We start from the raw sequence: 25,493 nt of genomic DNA on the forward strand, positions 1-25,493 counted from the left end.
TGAAAAATGTGATTGTACACTAATTTGTAGGTCTGTTATTGATAGTGTGTTGTTATGTGAATGAAACTGATGGGTTGAATTCTGAAAGTTCAACAGAACTCAGGAGTGATAGTGTGTTGTTATGTGAATGAAACTGATGGGTTGAATTCTGAAAGTTTGGACTGAAGACAAAGCAGGTTATTGATTCACGCCTCAACTGTGAGCTGCAAAAAAGTAGTCGACCAGATGAATCGTCAGAATATTTATTGCATTGTGTGAAAGTTATGAATGGAGAAACCAACTAAATGGATCTGCAAAAGATTCCGAGTAAAAGCTGATGGTTAGTCGTAGCCTTTTGAGCTCTGAAGGTGGATTCAGGTAGATTTTTTATTTTTTTGTTTTTTACTGTAATACTGTTCACTGGGTTTAGCTTGGGAGGAGAAGCTACTTGGTTGGATAATGGGATTACAGGGATCTCTCTTTGGCCAAACCTTTAGAGGAAATGAACTAGTTGACAGTTGATATTATAGCCTAATCCTGAACAGTGGCCATGTGACCACAGTAGACACAGCTCAGTCTTTTTAGTATGAGATGTTTTGAGAGGAACACCTGATCCATTTGGGAACAAAGCATGGGCTGAAATAGGGAAATACTGGTTTGACTTTTTACATTTATATAATATGAATTGATATAAAACAGGACTATGCATCCTCTTTAAGATCGACGTAAGTAAACTAAACAAATAAATTAAATTAGCTAAAGCTAACAGGAAGAGAACATGAGCTAACGACACAAACCTCAGGCTCCGACTCAGCCAATCACGTTTCGTTCCATCCCCGGTGGAACGTGACGCCACCAGCCCAGGGGCTCTCGGCCGGTGATTGGTGGACCGTGCCGTCCAATCAGCGGCCGCCTTTTACAGCAAAGTTGTTAACCCCCAACAGCAGCACTTTGGTTTCCTCCTCTAGTTCCACCGACAGTTTTACATCGACAGGACAATACTCACTTTTCACCCGACAGACGCTCAAACACCAGCTGGATATACACCGGACAGGGGCTCTTCACACCGGACAGGGGCTCTTCACACCGGGACAGCGGCTCTGAGCCGTCTGGTTTTTATTAGGAAGCCAACTAGAAGAACTAGCAGAGGCTAACGTCACTGTTAGTTGCTCTGTGTCTTGCTAGCTGCGTCGTGTTGCCTGGCGTTTTTTTTTTTGTTTTTTGTTTTTTTACTTCTGATTTGTACAAATATTACCCTTAATTCTTAAAATCCACGACGTGTGCTGAGTGATGGAAGTGGTGAGTATTTTATTGTAATGTTTTTAACTTGAATCGACGCCTGCTTTTCCAAAAAGGCCCATCGTGAATAGTGTTTTCTGGCATCAGATGATTTCATACACGCAATCAGATTCCTGGCTGGTCAGCTGGATGCAATTCAGCACTAAAACCACAAGTTCCTAATCAGTTTGTCAGCTTTCGAAAGCAGTGTGATAGTGATATCGATCGATGGAGGCCAAAAATAAATGTTTTTAATTGTATAAAAAGAAAATATGATTCATTAGTTGTTGGATTAATGGGAACATTTTAATGTCGTGGACGTGTCTTCGAATAGGGCGAGAAAACAGCAGAAGGCGGATGTGAAGAGTCGATGAGCGACTTGATGTGATTTCATATGAGGATTTTTCATCATCTTGGCTTGAAATGTAACATAGTTGGCACATATGCTGGAAGGGTGTGTGGCTAAACTGCGCTCGGCGGCCCCTGTGGTCTACCGGGGAATTGCTCGGCCCTGGCCTGCAGACTGGATCCCTCTCATCCCCCTGCATTAGTAGCTCCCCTCCTACAACATCCACCTCTCCCTACAAGGACTCAAAAAGGGGAGAGACCTTTATGGGTGCTTTGGTCACCTTGTAAAGATGAAGTTTGGGAGACCTGAAACAAGACAGGGTTAGAACAGCCTCATGTTTGTAGGACTGTCAATAATAATGTTCTTGATACAGTTCAGCTTGAAATACATAAGATTGATCAGGAAACTTGTGAGTCAAAATGGTACAGTGAATTAGTTTCTCTGTTTTCCTGGTGGGATGATTTAAATTCTTTGGATATTGTGGGACTAATCCCAACCCATGGGACACTTGGGCTGGACAAAGTGTAGTAGAGATCTCCACTATGAACAACATTATCATGGTTGTCGGGTATCTGAAACGATCAAGACAATTAATGTTTAAGTATCTGAAATATTTCAACATACTCATCTATGGTCCAGCTTAGTATGGGTTTAAGTAAAGGCAAAATGTATAGTGTTAAATTAGGAAGCATCAGTATAGTAGCCATCGCATCATTTGGTGCTTCCAAGTATTCAGAACAGATCAGGCATGTTGTTACACATGCACATACGTGCAGTCGCATTGCACAGTTAAATGTGCGGTAGATTGAATGATGAAGTTGTTGACCATCAGTTTACGTTCCCATGAAGTGAAACCTTTTCAAATGCAAAACAGAAACCTATCATTTGTTATCAAAAGAGCCTTTGCATTGACAATGGTGAATGATTGTGTCAGTTTCATTTCCCGTATCCGTCGTGATCGCTGTGCTGCTTCACATACTTGAGCTCCTTCAAAGTAATAAATATTTAGGAATTCTTTTTAGGAGTGAACACCTGTACAACACATCTGGAGAGGTTCTTTTAGACAGGATTTAACCTGTAAATATGACTAGATCAAAACTTAACAGATCATTGAACCTCTTGCAGTTCATCCTCTGGGGAATAAATATTCTGTACCAACTGTCATAGCCATCTATCCAAGTTTCATTGGGATAGATTCATTTCCCCTGTGGACAAAATATGGATCGGGCCACATATTTTTGACCTGACTCAACAAGCTGGTGCTAGAAAGATCATTGGATCATCAACACTCATATGATTCATCATCTGGGTAACGTAAATGTAAAAAAAAAAAAAAAAAAAAAAGTACAAAATGACACAACAATTCATCCAACTATTGAGGAGTTTCCAACTACTATACGATTTCTCCCTGGTCAGTAGAAATTAATTAGCAGGCCCCTATTAAGCAATGGTTCCCAAACCTAGTCCAACTATTTCTGCCCTCATTGACTGGCTCAGGTTTGTTCAGGCAGTTAGAAGCTGGAAGAACACACCTGAACAAAGTAATCTGTGGGTAGGACAGGGACATTTGGAAAAACAAGCAGGCATTGAGGCTTTAGGACCTGGTATATAGTGTGTTCAAAGCCTCCACAGTGGATTGAAAAAAGCAGTGTATATATAGTGTTACATAGAGAGTAGTGAGTGGTAAGTCTGTTTTCTACACAGTATTGACTTCACCACCACACAGACATCCAATTGTTTGTGCCCTTTCCCCTCATGCGTGATGCATGAGTTTAAAAACTTTAAACTCAACAGCTGTTCCAGTGGTTGATACAAAGATCGAGATTAAAAAGATCTGTTTAAGTGAGACTGACATTACAATAGAGTCCCAGGTGTGGTCGTTGCAGGGTGACACCAGACAGCACTGCCAACAATTACGATCAGGTGGTGAATAAATGTTTAGTCTGTGCCTGAGCTACAGAAACATTTACAAAAAGACCATAGTTGTGCTTCTTATTTAACCTGAATTTTATTTCACTTTTTGTTGTATCTGAACTGTTTTTCCTTTTAAAATCTTTCTGTTAATGCAGATTGTCTTAGTCCTGACTAAATGTCTCTGTTGCTCTTGTTAATTGGCTCTCAGGTTGTCAAGATGCCGTCTTTGGATTTAATGGTGAGAAGAAAACCTCAGTTCCCTTGGGTGGAACCTGGCTAAACCCAATGTCTTCCAACAGGTAAGATGCTTTAATGATTGTAAAATAACCTTGATAAAATGACAGCCTATCTATTTGTCTGTGGTTGTGCCGCACCAGCTTCAATAAACCCTGCAGCATCATGGCACAGCTTTATGTGACGGGACGGTGCAGACACCATAGGTGCAACCTACATTTCAGTGAGACTGTGGTGTTGTCTTCAAGCTTTGAGGTTTTGACTCTGCTGAACTTGCATAAACTGAATAATATACACTCATAAAGCTGCACAGTGTTTTATTACAGATAGGCAGCAAGTGGTCGGTGCAGTCTGTCTTTGTGCTCCACACACAAACACACCTGTTGATGTCCTGAAAGTCGGATCCTTTACCTGTCAGACCAAAAGAGGGCGACATTGTTCACAGATCAGAGGTGTTTCACCTGGAGCAAAAGTTATTTTCTACTGAGGGCTGGTAAAGTATCACCGGTGGTTCTGACTAGTTCAGTTTGTAGGAGCAGTTAATTCTGTGGCATTTCAAACATAAAAAGTTACTTAGTAGAAGTTACCTAATTATTATTATTATTATTATTATTATTATTATTATTATTATTATTATTATTATTATTATTATAAACTAATAATTATTATTTTCTTACTCGGCATTTTAAAACGGGTTGTTATATCAGGCAATACAAATGTTATAGTGCTTTATATTTATTAAAATCTAAGAATAAACCCTTTTATAAGCAGTGCTTACCGTTGATTTGAGATCTGTGCACATTAAATATTAAAAATTGTTCTGCACAGTCAGTAAATCTCAACACCACTAAATTGTGCATGCATAAGCATTTTATTAGTGGTGCATAATGTATTAAATTTCATAACCTCAATTGTGATATTATTTGTTGCAGTATGCATGTGAATTAGTTTACTTCATTCTTCGTTCATTTCCATATAGAAATCCGTTTTCACAAATCGATATATTTGTATTTTTCGCTTTAATTCAAAAGCTCCATTTAAGTCTAATAAATAATTTAGTAATGAATTCAAAAATGAAAGTTCCTATTTCTGTCCCGCTTAATGTTTATGTTTAATTGATGCTCATGTGTGCAGAGTTAGTTCGTGAGAAATGCCCCCTTCCCCCCACCCCCGCAACGCGCAAGCGCTCGGGACCGTGTGGGAATGGTCGGTCCGCGGACTGGGGGTTGGACCGCTGCGAGCGAAACACGGCAAAAGACTTTTAAATGTCCGCCATGTTGTCCATGGCGCACTGAGCCAACGCTAGGGAGCGGAGCGTCGGAAAAAAACAGTCCGAGAGAGAGCGACCGAGATCCGGGCCTTCCCCCGGCTCAGCTGGCGACGCCCTAAATACAAGCTACCACCATTCGAAGGCTAGAGTAAAGACCAACCGCACAGAAACATCCATGAAAGCTCCACTCGGCACCGCTGTGAATATTAGAGATCGGATAGATTTAAGTTGCATCTCGACTTGTGAAAAATGAGTAAATTGTCGTTTCGGGCGCGGGCGCTGGACGCGTCCAAGCCGCTACCCGTCTTCCGTTGTGAGGATTTACCCGACCTACACGAATATGCATCCATTAACCGGGCAGTGCCGCAGATGCCTACGGGGATGGAGAAAGAAGAGGAATCGGTATGATTTAATCTTGTGCAAATGTGAAAATATACGCTTTGGTTTATTTAATATTTTTACTCGATCACACTCGTCCCTCTTTTTTTTCTGCGCAAGCTTCCACAAAATGGCCGCCGATTTTCTCAGGAGAAAGACGACGGATTTGTGTCGCACACGGACTAAATGTGGCACTCGGACGGCTGTTCGGCTACAGCGGGGATGTGTTGGGGCATTATTGGGTAAAATAGCCCGGTTTGGTCGGCTTATTTATGAGTGAGGCGGTTTTCAGAGTACAAAGGAGTCATGTGACTTCAGCAGCGCCGACATTTTGTGTCGTCTGTCAGAACGGGGCCTTGTGTTGGCGTAATGGCGAAGGACCAGGACGAGGGGGCGCTAGTGGTTCACTGGTGGGGTGTGTGTGTGTGTGTGTGTGTGTGTGTGTGTGTGTGTGTGGCTCTACAAGGCAGAGATGTCAACACTGCTGCCATGCATTAGGCATCATATGGTGTGTTGGTGCTTGTTTACTGAATCATGCTGTAGAACACGTCTTAACATGATGTCTGTTAAGCTGCAGTTAGCTTCATGTGTGCATGCAGTGATCCTGCAGCCTGTGTGTGTGCGCATCTACATCCATATATTTATGTATTCTGTCTTTCTAAAACCGCAGTTTGCATTGTAAGTCCGTTGCTTTAATCACCCTGCTCATGTCAGATAGGTATTAAATTAAATCCCACTGCCATGCTGATTTCTAACCCACCTTCCAGTCTGGGTCACCCAGGGGACAAGGTGTTTCTCAGTGTCGCTGCTGTGACTGGAACAAGCATCACTCTGCTTTCACTGCACTGACATCCACAAATCAAAGTCCGCAGTGCTATAAAATGTAGAGATTGAGTGATTTGAAAGCTGCACCAACCACTGAGGTGTGTGTGTGTAAATAAAGTCTGCTTCCTTCTGTGGGGTGTGTAGCATCCTACAGGGCTTCTGAGGTTATCTGTAGGATGGAGATGACTGTGGAAACTAGATGCGCCTCATGGGAATTTAGCTGTGTTGTTTGGTTGGTGGTTTTGGTTGAATAAGTGGTTGTGCCATTTAGAAGACAGCTGTGTGACTTGGTGAGGATTTATTCTGGGTACCATAAGCCAGATATTGGCTTCTCCACAGCTGTAGCTTTGCAGCTGACAGCAGTCTTTGCTAAGGTGTAAATGTTAGGTGGGCAATATTACTACTGGCATCCCTGGTGGGTACTATTATTACTCACTGAAAGTGTGTGGCAGCCTCTCTGTTCTCTTGGAGGCTCGGTGTCAAGGGTTCAGTGTGTCGGATGGCAGACCAGCAGCGCGTGGCGCTCAGGAGGAGATCAGGGCAGCAGGAGGGGGAAGTACGAGTGTTGGGGCGGGAGTGCTGTCACTTCAAAGCCTGTGCTCCTCTCAGCTGGAGCGTCTGGTTATGTAACAGTCATGTTATAGTAGAGGCAGGCTGAGCTTGCCAACTGCTCTCTGTTTGCAGATGTTATGAATTTCTACATCAGAGTTGAGTTGGAAGTTTGCTTTGACTCGTTGGGAAATGCTGTACTCATGTCCCTGATCTGATTATCTGCCTTTAAAGTATAGTGTTGCTGATTTATTGTACTGCAAGTACATGTGTGCAGAGTGTGTGGTCTCTCCGTGTGTCCTGACTCTCAGCTTTGAACTGTGAGCTTTTGAGCTCACACCACAGCAGGTTGTAAATTTGGTCTTGTATTTAGCCTTTGTATATTGCTAACTCCAGCCTGCCCAGCATGTGGTTTTGTAATTTTGGGGCGGTGTGTATGTAGCATAGCTCAACTGAAGTGTTGTCATCGCTGAAATGCCCTCAGCACGTGCAGCGTGTTTGTTTTGGGTCAGACGCTTTGTCTTGTGTTTACATTTGGGTGAAATAAGGTCAGTGTCTGCAGGCTTGGTGGAAGCCCACAGGCATCTGTGGAGCTTTGCAGTGCCAGTATTTAGTTCACGTCACAGTGAACATTGTGTTCAGTGTGGATAAATTATCTGGGAGTAGATGTTGGGTGCCTTTGAATTCTGCTTGCAAAGCTGAGGTATTTTATCAGTAGTTAAAGAGCAGTGAGTGGGCCTAGCAGACCAGTGTGTCTCTCTCTCTGCTTTCTGTGATGGTTATCCTCCACACGCTGCGGAGGAGAGGGTGAGCCCAGGTGAAAAACGTTACTTGAATCAACAGCATCTGTTTGTTGCTGTACGTTGCTGTGAAATCTTGGCAAATAAGAAGCCAATAAAATTTATCAAAACACCTGATAAACAAGCATCAACATGCAGAAAATATAATTTCAGTTCGGCCTGCAGTGGGTAGTCTCCCATCCACTGCTGTGTTTAACCATAGAGGTTGTCAACTAAGGGCTAACTGCTATGAACAAGCTGTACTGTAAACTACATAGCTGGACCACCGACCTTAAGGTGCCACATGTCTTTTTCTTGTGGACATTGGGTCTGAGACCACTTTTATTGCATCAGTGATATAAACGCTCATTACAGAAATTAGGTTCAGCAGTGGATGGAGCATTTATTAGATGTATTTAATGATGTCTAATTCCATGACTGAATTGATACTGGATTTATATGCAATCTTTACTGGGGACTAAAATTTTATCAAATGACTCTAGAAAAGGGACAAATGTCCAAGTACATCATTTGTATTGTGCTGTTCTGTTTGTGGTCAAGTACCATATCAATAATTAGTCTTAGACTTGGTCTTGTCTGATATTTTGTAGTTGTAGTGGGGACATGGGATTCCCTCTACTTGTTAGGTTGTCATGTACTTTATGTCCTGTGTTCATGTAATTTCTTTTAAATCATGACGCGACTTTTCAGCATCAGTGCCCCTAAAAATGTAAGCAGTATAGAGCCCCGTTTTGTTGGGTGTTGGATTTGCCAGACACAGATCATGTTCTCACACTCTGGCAGCCCACCAGTTTCTCACTGTTTGACCTTGCTGGGTGGGAATATGGGGATTTGTCACCCGTCCAAAGTCTCTGCAGTCTACAGTGCTGTGAAATTGAAAGTACCCCTTGTCGGCCGTTTGTCTACGTTTTCTTTCACTTTGGACCGTATTGTGTTGTTATTTATGTGGTGCAGTGTAGGAAATGAACACCAGATTTTTCAGAAGGAAGACTGACCATTACCTCCTTTCATTGTATTGTGCAACACAGGGCCTGTGCTCAGTTGGGAAAAAATGCTTTCAATATTTTACCAGCCGTATTCATTTGTGGAATGGAAAGTTTCTCAATCCATGGTCTGATACTTTCTACAAATTGCCTGACAGTTGGAATCAGCCGCTGTTGTTAACTTACACTGGCTGTTTAAAAAAAACCTCCTCTTCCATGCAAAACTGCTTTCTACTGTAGATATGCATCTCCCAAAAGGACCTGCCAGACCATCGCCTGCAGCTGTCTGTCATGTTAAGTGGCATTTACAGTGTCTGGGACAGTAGCTGTCAGGGGCGAGACTGAAGAAGGTGGAGGAGGCTCTGTCTGCCTCAGTAGGTCTGACGGTGATGGATGTGGTCATTTCAGATGGCTATTTCTGGGCTGCTGTGTGCGTTTGTGAGAAGGTGTGACGAGATGTAAGTGTGTGTGTGTGTGAGGGCAGCAGCTAATGCTTCGTATTCTGGCTGTTCACCTCAATCTCAGTCTGTTTATTATCAGGCAAATGGTCATGGCTGGGGAAGTAAACAAATGTTTTTCTTTAGCTCGAGGCTGTTTGATTTTTATGAGTTTTCTCCTCATTGTGGAGCGGCCCGAGGACACTTGAGGGAATGATTCTGTGGGAATTGAAATGACACACAAAGGTTGTGTAAGTGTACAAGCACAGAAGGAGTGTCAGCAAATGTTGCTGACATGTTAAACTTGAAGTTCTGTAAACTAATGCCTAAGGGAAGCTCCGAGAATAAAACTGAAAGGTTTGTCCACAGCAGTTTTTCCAGAGTCGAGGCTACAGGCTCCCAACAGATCGTCGGACCACATGGAGCTGTTGGTGGTAAATGCAAATACTTGCCTGAGGTACAGCAGGCTGTGTAAAAATACCGTTGGCCCCAAAACTCCAAATGGTGTTGGTGAACACTGTGCTCTGGGACACAGTAAAATGGATTTAATAGTGCTAGACATTGTTATAGGTGACTGTAAACACGATGATTCACATAAAGGTCACATTAATAAGTTTACTTTCTACTTGTTTGGCAGTCAGCTGTTACCATACTCTTTATAAATAATCATATTTGACAATGAATGCCATGGATGCTGCTTCCTCATGCCACTTTTTGCTCTGCGGGCCACTAACTGTACTGTCTAAGACAGTGGGGCTTCTCCAGACACACTGAACACTTGATGTGAAGGGGCAAATCCGAACAATGTCTGCAGAATTGTGATCTGGTTTCCCTAACTGTCTCTGTCTCTATTGGAGATAACCAGATTTTTCATTAAGATAACTGATGTTAAGAGGGTTATGCAAGTGCTTGTAAACAGCAAATTATGGTGACTTTTTACATATCGCCTTGTAGCTTGAAAAAACACCAACAGAATCTCAAAATCGAGGTTCCAGTCAGATTCAGGCTTCTCTCTTTATGAAAGACATCTGGACAGGCTAACTCACCGCTGAGTCACTACTACTTGTTGGTATATTCATTACACAACACCGATACTTGTTGTGATACTGATTTGTGATGGTTTTAGTCAGATGGAAAAGTCAGTTGCTTTTCATGGAAAAAATTCAACCACTTCCTTTTCCCTCTGACTCACTCACTCACTCTTGCCCACTTTCCCCAGGCCTGAGATTTGCTCTCTTTCTCCCAACCACCCCTGTGTCTTTGACAGCCCGAGGGAAAATGATAAACACACACCTTCTCTCCAGAGAGAGGCCAGCAGCATGCTGCCTTGTTGACAGGCTGCCTGCCAGTGGCTCAGTGCCCAGCTCTGGGCCAAAGTCTCCATTACTACAACTGACTGGGACTATTAGACAAGCAGCCTGCCAGCAAACCAGTTAGTCAGCCATCCAGCCTGTCTGCCTTCCTTCCGGCACAATCCCCCTCAGCAGGTTTGGCAGCAGCAGCTTCTCATCACACTTGTGGCTGGTAGATAAGGCCAACTGACAGTGTTTAGGATGAAAACAGTGTCAAGTTTGCCTCTGTGTTTGTAATCTGGAGATGATGGTGATTTGGTCTGTCCAGTTTCCACTGCTGATAAAAGGGTCAATAATTACTCACGTACATGATGATTTAAACACGAAACTGAACTTTGACAACGTTGCCTGGCAGCATAGATTACCATCAGATGTGTTAATATGGTTTAGTTTCACCTGTCGGCCCTGTTTGTTCCCCTAGAAGATGTTTTACAGAGATTTTCAGGGTTCGTTGCTGTATGTTAGTCATTGAGCAACTGGGTAATGATCTGTTTTGCTTTAGCCCAGTTTGCAGGTGTGCGTTTGGTGTGTATCCACAGAATGTCAACATATACCAGGTATCATTTTTCATTTAGGCAGGGCTTTGGTGCAGTTCTTTAAAAAAAAATGGTATCAAGTTGTGAGTTGTCCTGAACTGTTTGTTGCAGCCTTTTGTGAACATTTGTCTGTGTTGTACAATATGTACCGTAGCTCTTACTGTCTATACTGTCACAGCAAAATTAAATCAGAATTCACTTTATTGGCCAAATGTGCTAATACATATATTGAATTTGCTTCTGGTTGTTGGTAGCACGACTGTCCCAGACAGTATGTGTTCAACAGTGAAAAACACAGACAAAATACGAATGACAAAGAAAACTAACCAAGGTGTGTGGTTGTTCCAACACTTTCTGTTTACCTAAGGTGCAGTGTGCATCATATGAGGCTGTTATCTTTCATCAGGTTACATTTGAAATTAAACCTAGTTGTTAGCTGGTGGATGTCAGCTGTTTCAGTCTCTTTTTCTGGATAGGTTTATGTTAACCATAAAAACTACCCAGCTTATTTGTATCCTGCACTGAAGAAAGTCCAAACGCAGGTGACCTACACTGTACTGTCCCTGAATGCCTTACATGCTGCATGGACTTTACCATAAAGTCAGTGCATAGGCAAGTGACAGGCCGTCTGGGGACAAAAAGAGTAAACATCGGACAGACATTGTACTGGTTGGGGGCGTGTTTTAGAGTCAGATCCATCGCACAATGATCCATCGCACAAAAAGATAACATCTGTTTAAAAACGTGTATAGCATAAGTACATAAAAGCCTAAGAGAAGCATTACAAATTATGCACAAGACCTCTTAAGAACCAGTGTAGTGGCACATATCGATGCTTATACCCAGCCACAAATCAAGTGGAGCTGTTTTAAGTAACAGTTTGTACAAAGGAAGCGGTGTCTCACCTCCATCTTTGTCTCTGTAGGAACACCATCTCCAGCGGGCCATCTCGGCACAGCAGGTCTATGGCGAGAAGCGGGACAACATGGTCATCCCAGTCCCTGAGGCGGAGAGCAACATCACCTACTACGACTCCCTCTACCCTGGGGATTACAAGATGCCAAAGCAGCTAATTCACATACAGCGTAAGTGGGCTTCTCTGATGGCAAATATGTGTAGAACGCAGAGAAATGAGTTAAATGAAGCAGTTTAAGGATATAATTTCAGTCCATTTAGCAGATGCTGATTAACATTAAGTGGTGATGAGTAGAATATTAAGTGTAATTTCATCAAATCCTCTCTTTTTGGGGTAGAGTAAGTGTTTCCCTCAATCTCACATTTTATGACCTGCGTCTGTTGGTTGAGAAGGGAATCTGTTGCTTGTCAGTCGTTTCTGTTTAATAGCATCAGGCATGTGGTGTATGAGCTTTCACTGAGTCGTCCCGTGTTTGTCAAAGCAAACAAGTTTGGGATTGTCTGTTTCAGTAATGATGCGAAAGAAAATAAGTTTGCTAGATTGCTTAGTTCAGTAACCATGTCTGTGTCACAACTGGCTGCCATGATTGTTTTTCAAAGAAAAGCAATTTGCTGCACCCCAAACTCGAGACACAGTCCAAAGCTGAAATGACAAATGTTTTGTTGTGTCAAACTTCTGTCGGGCTAATTTCAGGGTTTCCTCCAATGTCTAGTGAGTCTGACACATGGAAAATTCAGTTCACACCATGTCTAGAGAGAAAATATTTTGTATCAGTCTATCAGTGAACGCTATTTATCCAACTTTAAACCTGTTTCACAGAATGCCAGCTGATACAGAACCCATCAATACTTCCAGTACAGAGGTGAATGTGTGCACAAAGATACTGAAATTAAAAATGTTAAAAATAATGAAACTAAAAACAAAGTAAAGCGCTCTTTTATTCCAGTTAACTATGAGCTATTTCCGTCACTGTTTACATGCACATAGTTAACCATTCGCAACCTGATTTCTTAAAGCCTGTAAACAGGACACCTGGTTTCTGTATTTAGGATTGGGGATAAGAGAGGTTTTTCCTGGAGACACAAATTACACCAGCTTCCTAAGATTGTTCAAAGTGTTGAGAAATACTGCTGTGAATATTTTGTCATCTGTGTGTGTGTGCAGCTTTCCTCATGTTCAAACTACAGCTGCTGCTCTGCTGTAGTCAGCTCTTTTGCATAGTTATGGTTGTTTGTGTCTTCAGATAGGTCTCCCTGTAGTTTTGTATTGTTCTCATAGTATACCGTTTCCCCAAGGGGATCAGTAAAGTGTGTCATGATTACGGAATTGGCATGTTTCCACTGACAACACTGGTTATAGGACAAATGGAAAAACATTTAGTTTGTGCCTTAGGGACATATTTAGTCAATATATGCTTATATTCAAAATTAAGATGATGATTTATCCCAGTGTTTCATTGCTGTGTAGCAAGATAATTTGTGTGTCCAACCCTACAGAAATCAACCAGACAGGGTTACAGGTTAGCTCCTCTTCTGGGTTTGAATGTGTGTTTGTTTAAATACCGTCAATGCCAGCTCACTCTCCTCGTGCTTGGCTTCGTAACATGAACGCTGTATTTCTGTTCTCAGAACCAAATCCTGAGCTGAAGAATAGCTACAAGTTACTGTGCTAAGCAAACCACCTTTGTATATCCAAAGAAAAACTGGTACCACAAACAGGAATTTTTTTTTTTTTTTTTTTTAATCAGTCTGGTAGAGTGGGTAAACTGTGGGTTTCAAATTGTGGGTTTTAGGAGACATGTTGGCACGGTTTGATTTTCTGCTTTAGTTTGACAGATAAAAAGTGAGTATTGGCATGCTCTGCTGCTGCTTCAGTAAAACCTAAGAAATGTCCATCTGCAATATGTGAATTTACTGTCCTCACCTTAGACCTAAAATACAGATATTCTGTTTGTCAATATCATAATTTGTGATTAAGTGATATCCCTGACTGCTAACACATAAATTCCACATCACTGAGAGCAGAGCACGGGTACCAGGAAATATCAGAAAAGAGCAGCAGGCAAAGAACACACACATTTTATATAAGCAGATTCACCATATACAGCTTTTCAAATGCATTTTGCAAAGTGTTTTTTACATCAAATTACAAATCTACAACATTTCATCTAAATAGTCTTCCTCTCCTCTACCCCCCTCCAGCTTTCAGCTTGGACACAGAGCAGCCCGACTACGATCTGGACTCAGATGACGAGGCGTTCGTTAACAAGCTGAAAAAGAAGATGGAAATCAGCTTCCTGCAGTTTGAGGAGATGATCGACCGGCTGGAGAAAGGCAGTGGACAGCAGGTCGGCACTGTTTGTGTCTCCTTCTGCCCCCAAACACAGCTGGCTGTACAGAAAGGCCCATGAAATATCTTAAGACTAATGCACAATGAGCTCATGAAAAACAGTGATGTCTGCATTAAATAGTTGTTAATACAAAATAGAAACAGTTTATGGTAAGACAGCTTCAATAAATTGGTCACCCTCACCACTGTGTAAAAAATATTAAATATATACAAAATGTAACTCATGTCTGTATCTTTTTCCCCTTCTTTTCTTTTTTTAGCTGGTGAGTCTTGCTGAGGCCAAATTGCTGCTGAAGGAGGACGACGAGCTCATCAAGGAGGTCTTCGACTACTGGAGCCGAAAGAGGAAAAACAGCAAGGCCAACTCGCTCATCCCCAACGTCAAGCAGGAGAGGCGGGACGGCTCCAGCACCAGTGATCCCTACGTGGCCTTCCGACGGCGCACAGAGAAGATGCAGACCAGAAAGGTTGGTTCTTTGTTAGTGTTTTATTGTCCCTGCATTGGTTCAGGGGTATGTCCCGTGAATTGGCTGGATAAGTTTATCAAATCCTAATTTAACTTAATTATAGTTTGTAGGTGTTATTATGTGAATTATTTATGGTTAAAGAGTAAATGCTGTTCTGCAAAGGAACATGAATAATAAGTGATTCTGTAGCCTTATGATTAACACAGGTCAAAATTGCCTTCTCATACCTCTGCAGGAAATATTTACTTCACTTCACAATTCACTTCAGACAGGTTTTCTACTTGCATGAAATTATTTTGACACGGTGATTACATTTCATTTGTCATCGTCTTTTTGAAGCTCAGCCTACAGAGCGAGACTCTATACATGTGAGAGCTGCGATATAGATGGAGTTCATTGTCTGTACCAGAGTCTGACAGGCTCACAAAAGAACGCTGCCAGGCTGAGCACCCATTCAGTGATGGAGTGTTTAGCGTTGGCATGTAGCTCTATGAGAGTCTAGACGGTTCTTACTGAAGTGTGAGGTCTCTGTTTGGCCACAACAAACTGAAGTGCTCTGTGTAGCAGACGCATGTTGTTGTTAATATGCAAAGAGACTTGACTCCCTGACAAGAAATGTTTGGATAGGAACTGTAATCTCTCATCCCTCTGTAAAGGATGTGTGTGCCACCAAGTGGTCAAAAGATGTAGTTCTTAAATATTTCACTAACCTTGAAACTTCTGATCAAGATAGTTTCAGGTTAGACTTAAAACCTGCAGTGAATCAACATACCAGTAGAAACCTGGGTGTAAAGTAGCAGTAACTGATGTGTTCATTTCTACTAATTCAACTAGTTTAACCTTTTTAGACATTTACTCTTATTTAGCTTTGAGCATTTTAAAAAGTGTACTGTATTCAGTTACATGTCATTATCATAGGCTGGATATTTAATGTTGCTTCTTCTGATTTCAAAATTCAGAACCGTAAGAATGATGAGGCGTCCTACGAGAAGATGCTAAAGCTACGCAGGGATCTCAGCCGAGCCGTCACTATCCTGGAAATGATCAAGAGGAGGGAGAAAAGCAAACGAGAGCTGCTGCACCTCACGCTGGAGATCTTTGAGAAGCGGTGAGTCTGACTCTGGGCCTACATAGAAACTTTATAAGCTTCTTTTTTCTGTTTTGGTCCTGTGCTACTGTTTCATTCATTTAGTCAAGTGGAATATTTAGATTCTATCAACAGTCTGACATCAGTCAGTGACTCTGGAGTTCTTGTTTTCTACAGAAACGCCATGTCAGACTATGGTGGTGAGGTAATGGCAGAGGTCCTGGCTGAACGGGCGCTGGTGAGACCACAGATCATTCCCCTGGTCCCTCTCACCAACCAGTACCGACACCAGGACAACATGGACCACAAGGACTACAAGTCCAAGGTGAGCATGGTGTTAGGAACATGGATAATTTATAAAATGCAGTCAACACTGTCCTATTTGGCAGCAGTCTTTGAAGCTCTGTTAAAATCTCATGGTCCATCTCTTCTTCCCCCTGTAGCCTGAAAAGTTGGAAGTTCCTCGACAGAAGCGGAAATACGAGAAGAAGCAGAAAGTACTGCCTCTGTCATCAGGCACCCCCCACCACCCGGGTCCTGTTGTGTTCAACGCCAAGGACCTCAACCAGTACGACTTCCCCAGCTCAGATGACGAGCCCTTCTCCCAGGTACGTGCACACGTGCACAAACACAAAATTTATTTCTTGTAAACGTCAATGAATAAGACAAAAATGATAATCTTTTAATCATTTGGTCAAACTGCAGCTTCCCAAAGTCTTCATCATATCTTCACTGTCAGTGACTTGAGCAGTTTTTAGTTCTTCTGTGCTCACAGTGGAACATTGCAAAACAACATGAGAACTTCTGCTTTCAGTGTTGTAAATTCTGTACTTAGACCAACCTTAAGGCTGACCTCTGTGTCCACAGCTGCACTCAGGCTCATCAGAAGCAGAGGAGGAGAATGATCCTGATGGCGCCTACGCCTTTCGCAGGAAGGCAGGCTGCCAGTACTATGCTGTGAGTAACTCAACCTTAAGGTCTTCCTGCGAGTTTAGAACAAAGCACGTTAAAGTTTCACGCTCTGTAGTAAATCATGTGAAAGTTGATGTTGGTGTGGAAGGTGTAATTGTCTTGTGCACATATCTTAATTGTCTTTTATGGATCGGTTCAGTGGTGTTGTCCCTGCTTTAGCTCAAGGTTACAGGGTCTGTGTAATGCTTTAGACAAACGGGTTCAATCGGGAACAACTGCCCATTACACTGTACTGCTCTGTGGAGCCAGAGCATAATAATTACTACATTTAAAAGCCTTGTAGCTGGAGTGGCTTTATGACGCTATTATCCAGCTGCAAGTGTGTTTTGCTTTTTTTAATAGACTGCAGCATTTTACAGTTTATGTATTTTACATTTATGCCGGTACGTTAGGCCTTTAGTACAAACTCAGTGCACAGTGCACTCTAAACACTGCAGCTATCAGAGGCATCTTACATCTGATGGTGTGAATGAAATGGGTCCTGTTCAACATGTTCTCCGCCTCCAGGCTCGTCAGGATCGTGTGGGTAGCTGGCCGTGGTGTGGTCCCTGGGAGGGCGGTTTGGCAGAAGCTCGCTTTCGCTATAGTCTCACTACGCTCACGGTGCCGCTGCGCTGCCTGGGCATGGCTCGAAGACGCGTGGGACGAGGCGGCAGGTCAGTTCTCCTCCTGTCTCGTATCCTGTTTATCATTATGCATCAGAACATAACAAACACAGTAAAGCAGGATGAATACACCTTATTGCTTAGTCTAATGCTATGAAGCTTTTGAATTTCATTGGAACTTCTATAGTTAAACCTAAGAAAGAAGCTTTGATGTCTGTATTGTTTGTATCAAATCACTTGATCTGATGATCCTTCTCCTCCTTCTCCCAGGGTCTTGCTGGATCGGGCGCACACGGACTATGACAATGTTTTCCAGGGACTTGATTCAGAAATACTGGACCTGCCTCGCCCCTCCTGTCCTCCTCCTGCTACTACATGCTCGCCGGCCACCGACAAGTTTGCCAGTACCTCAGAAACAAATACCTCAGACAGAAGTTCCTCCTCCTTCAGCTCCTCTCTCTCCTCTCCCTCTTCCACGGACCTCAGTCAGATACTGTTGAATATAAAGTCATGCCGATGGAGGCACTTTAGACCACGGACACTACCACTACATGAGCTGGATAATGCCCACCCGCTATTCAGGAGGCTTAGTCGAGGCCTGAAGCGCCCGGTCTCTACTTCCACAGCTGGGGGTCAGGCACATGGCTCTCAACGCCCAGTGAGGGTGGTTCCTCCACCCGCACCCACTGCTGGTAAGTAGCTTGGCGAGTTCAATAGCCTTGTTTCACTGGTTGTTGCTGGGTTACAGGTGACACCGGCTGAGGCCGAGCACCTTCAAATTCAAATGGAACATGTTGTACAGTTACTTTTTGATACCTTCAGACAGATATTGGATTTTTGGCCCACTATCGTGCTAATGCTTAGGTTTGCAAGTTGATCCAACTCTGCTAAAAGAAACCAGGTGTCTCACCCACACTGAAACCTGGCTATCAGAACCTCTGTTGACTGTCAGGCTCTACTTTACTACTTATTTTGCACTGATGGTAAAATGATGCTAATGAGATTGAAGTGCATAGATTTTTTTTTAGGCTCAGAAAAACATTGAAATAATACAACAGAAGTTTTTCCAGAAACCATGTTCCAATTACACTGGACAATCAATTCTGCTTGTGTAGAAGTTGTTTCATTGAAAACAGTTTAAGAGGTCTATGTATAATAGAGAGGTTGAGCTTTTGAAAAATGGTTTCTTAAATATCAATGATGCTTCCTTCCATGAAATTTAATTTTCCTGATTATATGACATGTCTACGCAAAACTAAACCTGACTATAGACTAACCTGTAATAGACAACTATTGTCTGTAATATGCAGGAACGTACAGTATAGCGTTCCCCTAAGCGTTTTGATTATTCATGTTAGATTTATTTTCCATTTCTCTTTTGAATTGACGGAATAATTTCTTTTCCTTTGCTTGTTGAAATTGAAGCACTGAGTGGTCTCTATCTTTAGCTCCATTGTCAAAGTGCCTTTTGTTGCTTGGCATTCACACTGCTGGCCTCCACCTCAGCACAAAGTGTCAATTAAAACTGGGTTTGATAAATACCTTCATGAGATGCACAGGTTTTGTTAGGATGTGTGGACACAGGCGGAGAGCATTGAATACTAACTATATGTCACAGATCCCCTGGTGGTGATACTGAGGGTAGTCGGGCAGTGGGTGTCATGCTGCTCCAAGCATTTTACAAGACCTGTGCATGTTTTGATATGCATGACAAACACCTACTTATTAATATAAACTGATCTGCCTACAAAGTAGCATGAAGAAACTGATTTTAATGAAAGATTTTATTTTATTTAACTAATACATCTGTTCAGGGGAACTGTAGTTTTAGGGTGCAGTCGTTTAAATGAGACATTGTCAGATTAGATAATACAAGCATGCAGCGTGTGGGTGGGGGCGGTGCCTGGAAGAGGTGTTTAGGGCAGGGATGGTTGGCAAACGAAGCTTCTGTGCCAGAAAAGTAAACAAACTGCTTGTTTCATACATTGGGACATGTACCATACTGAGCATGTGTGAATTGTCCGTATGCCCAGTTGAAGTATGAATAGAAACATGGGGTACGGATCCTATTACCTCACTAAGATGTGATTTCATTCACCAAAAACTGACATTTCGTCATGTGGAGCGGTTTAGTTAGTAAAACTGTGCATTTAATAAAGTTGATCTTTGCACGCTTTTGTGTGTTGATGGTCTGCTTCATCATTTTACAGCCTATTGTTGCCGACCAGTCAAACTGAGCCAAAAAAGAGAGAGTTGCATCACATCATGTGCGCACAGTGTTTTTCATCAGACGGATTGGGAAACTATCTATCATGTGTTTTGAAATGCTTTTTGAGTCTGTTTCCAGATTTGTAACTCACTTTTGTCCCTCACAGCTTTCACAGCCGAACAGTACCAGCAGCATCAGGAAGAGCTGGCCCTGATGCAGAAACAGCAGCTGGAGCAGGTCCAGCTGCAACAGCAAACCAACAGCAACGCCACTGCCAACAGCACACAGGTCGGTGTCCTGCCAGTTCACTCTGTCCTTCAGCTCTCCCTCCATCAGCTCTCATCAGTGACTGAAACCGTTCTCTTGTCTCCCTGCAGAGCCGGGCAAACACGTTGGACCAGGCCAGCGCTCAGTTTGCCGCCTCGGCCCTCGTCACCGCCGACCAACTGCTGGTTTTAAAAACCAAGGAGGAGCTAGCCCTGGGAGGTGGAGTCAACGGCGTCCTCTCCCCCTCAGGTATGTTGACACTTAGGCAACAGAAGTCAAGGTTGGCTTTTTAAAAAGCGTAATAATCTTTATCTTATTTAAATCTTAAGTCTTACTTCTGGACTGCTGATTGAGTGTCTGCAATCCATTTTAACAATAACAACAAGCAGTGTGCTTTAAAAGTTTTAGTAAGAGCACTAAAGAGACAGAGTGAGGGTGAAATAATTACTGAGTAGAATCCTTAATTCAGAGCACAGGGAGAGAAAACAACAGCTTGAAGCAGCTGCAGCAAAAACCTACAGGTCCAACCCACATCACACACGGCACCACTGCAGACAGGGTTTAACTGTCGAATTAAATTTTTGTTTTGAGAATATTCTGCAGATGAAAGATGGATTCTTCATCCAGTTCATTCTAACCCTTTAACAGAACAGTTGATAATTCAAATTTTTCATCTCCAAATCCCAACAATCTCCCTCACCCCCTTCCCCATCACCGCCCCGGCCTCTTTTGACCCCTCAGGTGTCCACAAGGGCTTGCACCTCTCAAGCACAGTGTCCCCATCCCCTGCCGCCCCGGCTCCTCCCACCTCTAACCCGACACCCAACTTGCTCCACCCCTCCACCATCAGCACCACCTCTGCTACCAGTAACAACAACGGCACCGCTCACCCTGCCAACGCCACCCCCACTCAGGTCCTGCTGGGAAACAACAACAGCCTCCGTCTGGGTGTTCCCACTGGCAAGCGCGTCCACGCCCCGCGGACGCCGAGCACCACCATGTCAACATCCGCCTTAAAGTTCGCCCACGCAACCGCCAACTGTCAGAAACCCAAGGTCACAACAACTTCAGCCTCGCCGCTGGACATCGTGCCCAGGTGAGGAAAATCATGCAACAGCTGTGACGACGCAGAAGTGGACAGAAAGAGACGGGCGGCTGTCGACCCAACAGTTAAACCAATTAGGTCGATGTGTCGTTGGAAACAATCACCTATTCTTACTTAAACTTTATAAGTTGCTCGACAAATCCTCTCAAGCATTCAGAGGTGGTAAAATAAGACATCCTGTTTTTGTGCTGCACAGACAGACGTCACGAGCACTGACGAACACAATATGACAACAGAAAAGATGAATCTATATTTAGCCTATTACTGTGCTTTTGTTACTAAAGCAGGTTATACCGGATACACTACTGTTAGCAGGAAACGGGGCTCGTTTATTTCCATCAAACTAGTAAATAAAAGTAAAGCACCCAAAGTAAAGTACCCAGTACGTTTTATTCTTCATTCGTGTTCTCATTTATTAGTAGGCTCCAGTTAAATGCAGCCATAACTAGAAGAAAGTGACTTAAAGCCCTTTTCCACTGCAGGAACTTCAGCAAATGTAATGCAAATCAGGCGTTGTGCTTTTGTTTCCATTGCTTTCCACCTGCTTCGAGGACCGTTTTCCAAACTAAATTTCAGATGTTCTCATGGAGTCACCAGTGGCAGTGTTGATGAACTGGTACCTGGACACAATAGTGCAGGAAGAAAATTTTAAAAGTAGAATAAGAGACAACTATGGAATCAAACATTAGTACAACAACTTTCAAATGACCCTTTATAATGACAGTATTAAGGAAAAGTACAGGAGTACAATCTTGTGGCAGTACTGGAGTATTGAGTTAATTCATTATTCCTCTGCAGACACAGTACAGTTGTGTACATGATGGTCACCTCTGTCAGCAAGCAGCAGCATGAAGATGATCTTTGTTTGTATTTGGCTAATAGGTGTAACTGCTTGATAAGAAGTGTAAACACTACAAGCGACTCCCTCTGAAAGTAATGGAACAGAGAGGCTGTTTATTTTGATTTGCTGGACATTGAAGACATTTAGGTTTAAGTTCAGAAGCCACTGACTGTTTTTCTGTCTATGTTGAGTTCCTTCAGTGTTTGGATATTTATTATTGGTTTTAAACGCTAACTGCTCGCTAACAGTTTCTCTTTTTCTGTCCTCAGGGAGAATCACGAACAGGACAAGCCAGCACTAAACAGTCTGTCGGAGAATACAGTGGCCATGGAGGTTACGTAGCCTCCTGCACGCTGCGGGGGGGAAACGTGACTCTGTTGTGTTTGTTTATTTTTTTTAGGTGCTATGCATCGTTCGTAAGTCGTGAATGCAAGTGGTGGAGGAATGAGCACGGCAAGGCTGGGTTTCCATGGCAACCGTTTTGGGACTTAATTGCAATGCTCGTCTCGTACAATTTTTTTTTTCCTCCATCTTCCCCATTTCCCTATTTGTTACTGTTAATAAGAGATCATCTGTAAATTCTTAATATGGCAATTATATGTACAGTACTGCATATTTGTAATACCCCTCTCCCCCCACCGCCCTGTTCTTGTATATAACATTACTTGAATACAGAATTGTTCATTTGTGATGTTTTGCACTCGACATGAAAAAAAAAATCAAAATTAAAAAGAGAAAACGACAAACTGTAACTGGTGCGAGTTAAGAAAAATGTCGGCCATCCCGCGCATGGTGCAGAACCTGCTGTTTGATCTATTTATTGTGCCGTGTTTACAAAGGGTTTTTTTTTTGTTTGTTTGTTTTTCTTTTCTCCGTTCTTTTTGTTTTTTTATGCACTGTACCCCTCACCGGTTCTCTCTGTGCTATTGTCTGTGTTTAGCTAGATTTCTATTTTTATTTTTTTCTCATTTTGTTTTCTTTGTTGTTGCTAACATCGCGGGAGCTCGCCCAACAAGAGCGGGCCTTCTCCTGCGATGTTCCCATGTGTCATGTCAAATCCGTGGAGACGTGCATTCATAAAGATTCAGGCGCAGGGCTGTAGAAGACGACGGGTGTGAATTTGTTTGTTGTAGGCATCAGTTTGTCAGTGGGTTAATCAGTTTCCACAAAGCTCTTCCATACATTTATAATTCCTGAGACAAGTAACAAAACAATGGGGATGAAGACTCTTTCCCAGAAGACCTTGCTGCTTCTGACGTATCTAAGCACTATATATTTTTTTTATTTTTTAATTGATGCTGCTTCTGTATGATTTTTGGTCTCTGGTACGCACCAGATGACCTTATTTACTTTTTGTTTCTCCAAAAGATTATCCCCCACACTTCCCCTTATTTTTTAAAATAAATATTTTTGTATCTTCAACTTTATTTTATTATAATTTTCCTCACAAAAGACTTCATTCTTTTGTTACTTGTTGAACTTAAAAAACTCTAATGGAGTAAAAGAAAAAAATGCAGTAACTGACATTTACTATCATTCCAGCTTCTACATAAGTAAGAAAACATGTATTCATGGAAAAAAAGAGTTTTCTCTACTTTTAAAAACTCCACGAACCACAAGTTATCGGGTGCCTTCATTTGGGATAAAAAAGAAAAAACCTTAAAAAATCGCTCTCTTCTGTGAAGAGTTTGGTACTGAACAAGGCTACTTGTAGTTTTCTCTCTGTCTGTACCACAATCCCAATGCCCATTCCAATGGCCCAGTTGATTCATGAGTTTTTGTTTTGTTTTTGTAGACCCAACACACAAACACACAGATACACATACACAGACATATACACACACGATAAAGACAAGAATCCTCTTGAATTGTCACAAAATGAAATAAAAATCCAGGGCATTATGTGTTTTTGACCAGCATGTCTCGTTTTTTGTCTTTGCACCAACAGAATGTGTCATGAAGTAGAATTTCTATCAACTTCAGCAAAAAGCTTTTAAGACTTTGTGTGTTTGTATCGTAGTTTTTTTATTTTAACCAGCGTAGATGAGGTGGAAGGCTAAAAATCTGATCCTGTGCTCTATAGGTCCAGAAATCAGCAGACAAGCAGCAGAAGAACCAGTAGAGACCACCAGCAGAAACTGAAGAGTCAGATGTTAGGAACAGAAGGATCAGCAGCGATCGTAGAACCAGATGAAATGAGGCCAGAAGAACTGCTAGTTGAGGTAGAAATGGTAAAACCAGCAGAGACTCCAGAACAATCAGAAATTGGACAGCAGAACCTAAAGGAGCAAACAGAAACAGACCCGTAGAACCAGATGAACAGTTAATCCAGTATATTTGACTCAATAAAAGTGCAAATCAAATCCTTTAAATTTAGTGTCTAAGATTCTAAGTTTTTTACATAGACTCTGGTTAATTCTTTACCAAGAGTTAAAATATGTGCACGCTGCTCAGTAACTCAAACACTAGTGTCACGCTTCAGAGCTGCTCACACCTCCATTCATGTGTCCCTCTGGAGATGATGCCCAATTTCCATTCATCTGTAGCTCTTAGGTTTAGCCTGTTTCGTAAAATGAGTGAAGGAAGTTAGGTTAGTTAGAAACAGGTTGGTGAACAAATCTTAGTTATCTCACTGCAAAAAAAAGACATGTTGAGGACGTCTGCTGTGGTTTCTTTCTTCGAGGAGGTCTGTAGAACTGTAGCTGCTTAATTAATGCAGTGAGGTTCTTCAGGACTCGTCTCAAAGTTGGTAAAACCACTGAACATGTCACATTTCTATCAGGTCCACATTAAAACTAACACCACCTTAATCCTCGTTACGAGGAACTGAGCTCAGTTGCTGCACTGAATGAGGCCTGAGGTTCGATTAAAGCTCTCACAGCCCCGGTCTCATTATCTGTGCTGCTGATCTGCATGTGTGCTGGGTTCAGATCTTCATCTGCAGTTGCGGCTTTAATGATGGAGACCGTCTCTTCCTGGGAGAATGTTAATTACCAAAGTACTAACCAGGTCATAGGAAGTGTTTGATAGTTTGTACAACGTAATAATAAAATAACGAATTAGAGCTTAATTTCTTAAAATCAGATTAAGATGATTAATTACAGGTTATTACACTGAGATTATACCATACATTTCAGTGTAATGACCTGTAATTAATAATTACTTGGTAATTTCAGGGTAAAAAAATGAAACGGGGCTCGAATCAGCACAACTACTTGTTTCTCCTTAAAAATCTGAAGACGTCTGGCTATGAAATGCTTATTACAGAGCTGTAACTTTCATGTGCACGTCCTGACTTAAAGTCGTAGTTTTGTTTGTACATTTACTGTGAACTTTAAAATTTTTAGTAGAAGCAGGAAACAGGAAAATTGTCCATTAGAGAAACGATGGAACCTTTGAGATGATTGAAACAGGAGAGATGGATCTCGTGGGCAAACTGAGCCAGTGCAGCAGCAAATGAGACGACACACAGCAGAAGAAAATGTGAAGTATATGATGCGTGATACCATTTGCATTGTGTTCATTTCAAATGTTAACATAAGCAGCAGCAGCTACAAGTCCCTGCAAAAACATTTCTCTGATTTGAAGGATGGAAAGGTGGAAACTGCACGGCTCGTTTTTAGCAGCGGTCTAATGTCAGACCGGTCTGACTGGGACCAGAGTGAACTCCAGCTGCATGTCACTCAGAACAGTGGCTCCGTCCTCATCTGACAGCAGCGTGGCTCAGGATGGAACCGTGCAGAGAGGCAACGTCCTGACTTTTGTCTCCTGTGGTGAAAGTGAGTTTTTCA

At 42.3% G+C, this 25,493-nt stretch overlaps 1 protein-coding gene across 2 annotated transcripts; it reads left to right on the top strand.

Moving 5' to 3' along the window:
- Nucleotides 1-918: 918 nt before the first annotated feature.
- Nucleotides 919-23,616, top strand: LOC113172016 (enhancer of polycomb homolog 1-like). 2 transcript variants are annotated; one of them, XM_026374803.2, is made up of 15 exons: nucleotides 919-1,278; nucleotides 3,729-3,819; nucleotides 11,810-11,969; nucleotides 14,002-14,147; nucleotides 14,410-14,616; nucleotides 15,576-15,724; nucleotides 15,881-16,028; nucleotides 16,147-16,311; nucleotides 16,571-16,660; nucleotides 17,183-17,331; nucleotides 17,551-17,972; nucleotides 19,656-19,777; nucleotides 19,867-20,005; nucleotides 20,498-20,852; nucleotides 21,972-23,616. In XM_026374803.2, exons 3-15 carry the CDS (start codon nucleotides 11,870-11,872, stop codon nucleotides 22,042-22,044), a joined length of 2,265 nt encoding a protein of 754 aa, XP_026230588.1. In that variant the 5' UTR covers nucleotides 919-1,278; nucleotides 3,729-3,819; nucleotides 11,810-11,869; the 3' UTR covers nucleotides 22,045-23,616. The 2 variants fall into 2 exon arrangements, with proteins under 2 accessions (XP_026230588.1, XP_026230587.1); XM_026374802.2 differs by lacking the exons at nucleotides 919-1,278; nucleotides 3,729-3,819 and adding an exon at nucleotides 5,005-5,426.
- The last annotated feature ends 1,877 nt before the right edge of the window (nucleotides 23,617-25,493 follow it).

This window comes from Anabas testudineus, chromosome 17 (genome assembly GCF_900324465.2).
Source record: "Anabas testudineus chromosome 17, fAnaTes1.2, whole genome shotgun sequence".
NCBI classification, from domain to species: domain Eukaryota; kingdom Metazoa; phylum Chordata; class Actinopteri; order Anabantiformes; family Anabantidae; genus Anabas; species Anabas testudineus.

Coding starts and splice junctions, on each gene's coding strand:
- LOC113172016 (XM_026374802.2), top strand. CDS start 5,274: ATGAGTAAATTGTCGTTTCGGGCGCGGGCGCTGGACGCGTCCAAGCCG. Junction 5,427..11,809: donor TGGAGAAAGAAGAGGAATCG/GTATGATTTAAT, acceptor TTGTCTCTGTAG/GAACACCATCTCCAGCGGGC. Junction 16,312..16,570: donor ATGACGAGCCCTTCTCCCAG/GTACGTGCACAC, acceptor CTGTGTCCACAG/CTGCACTCAGGCTCATCAGA.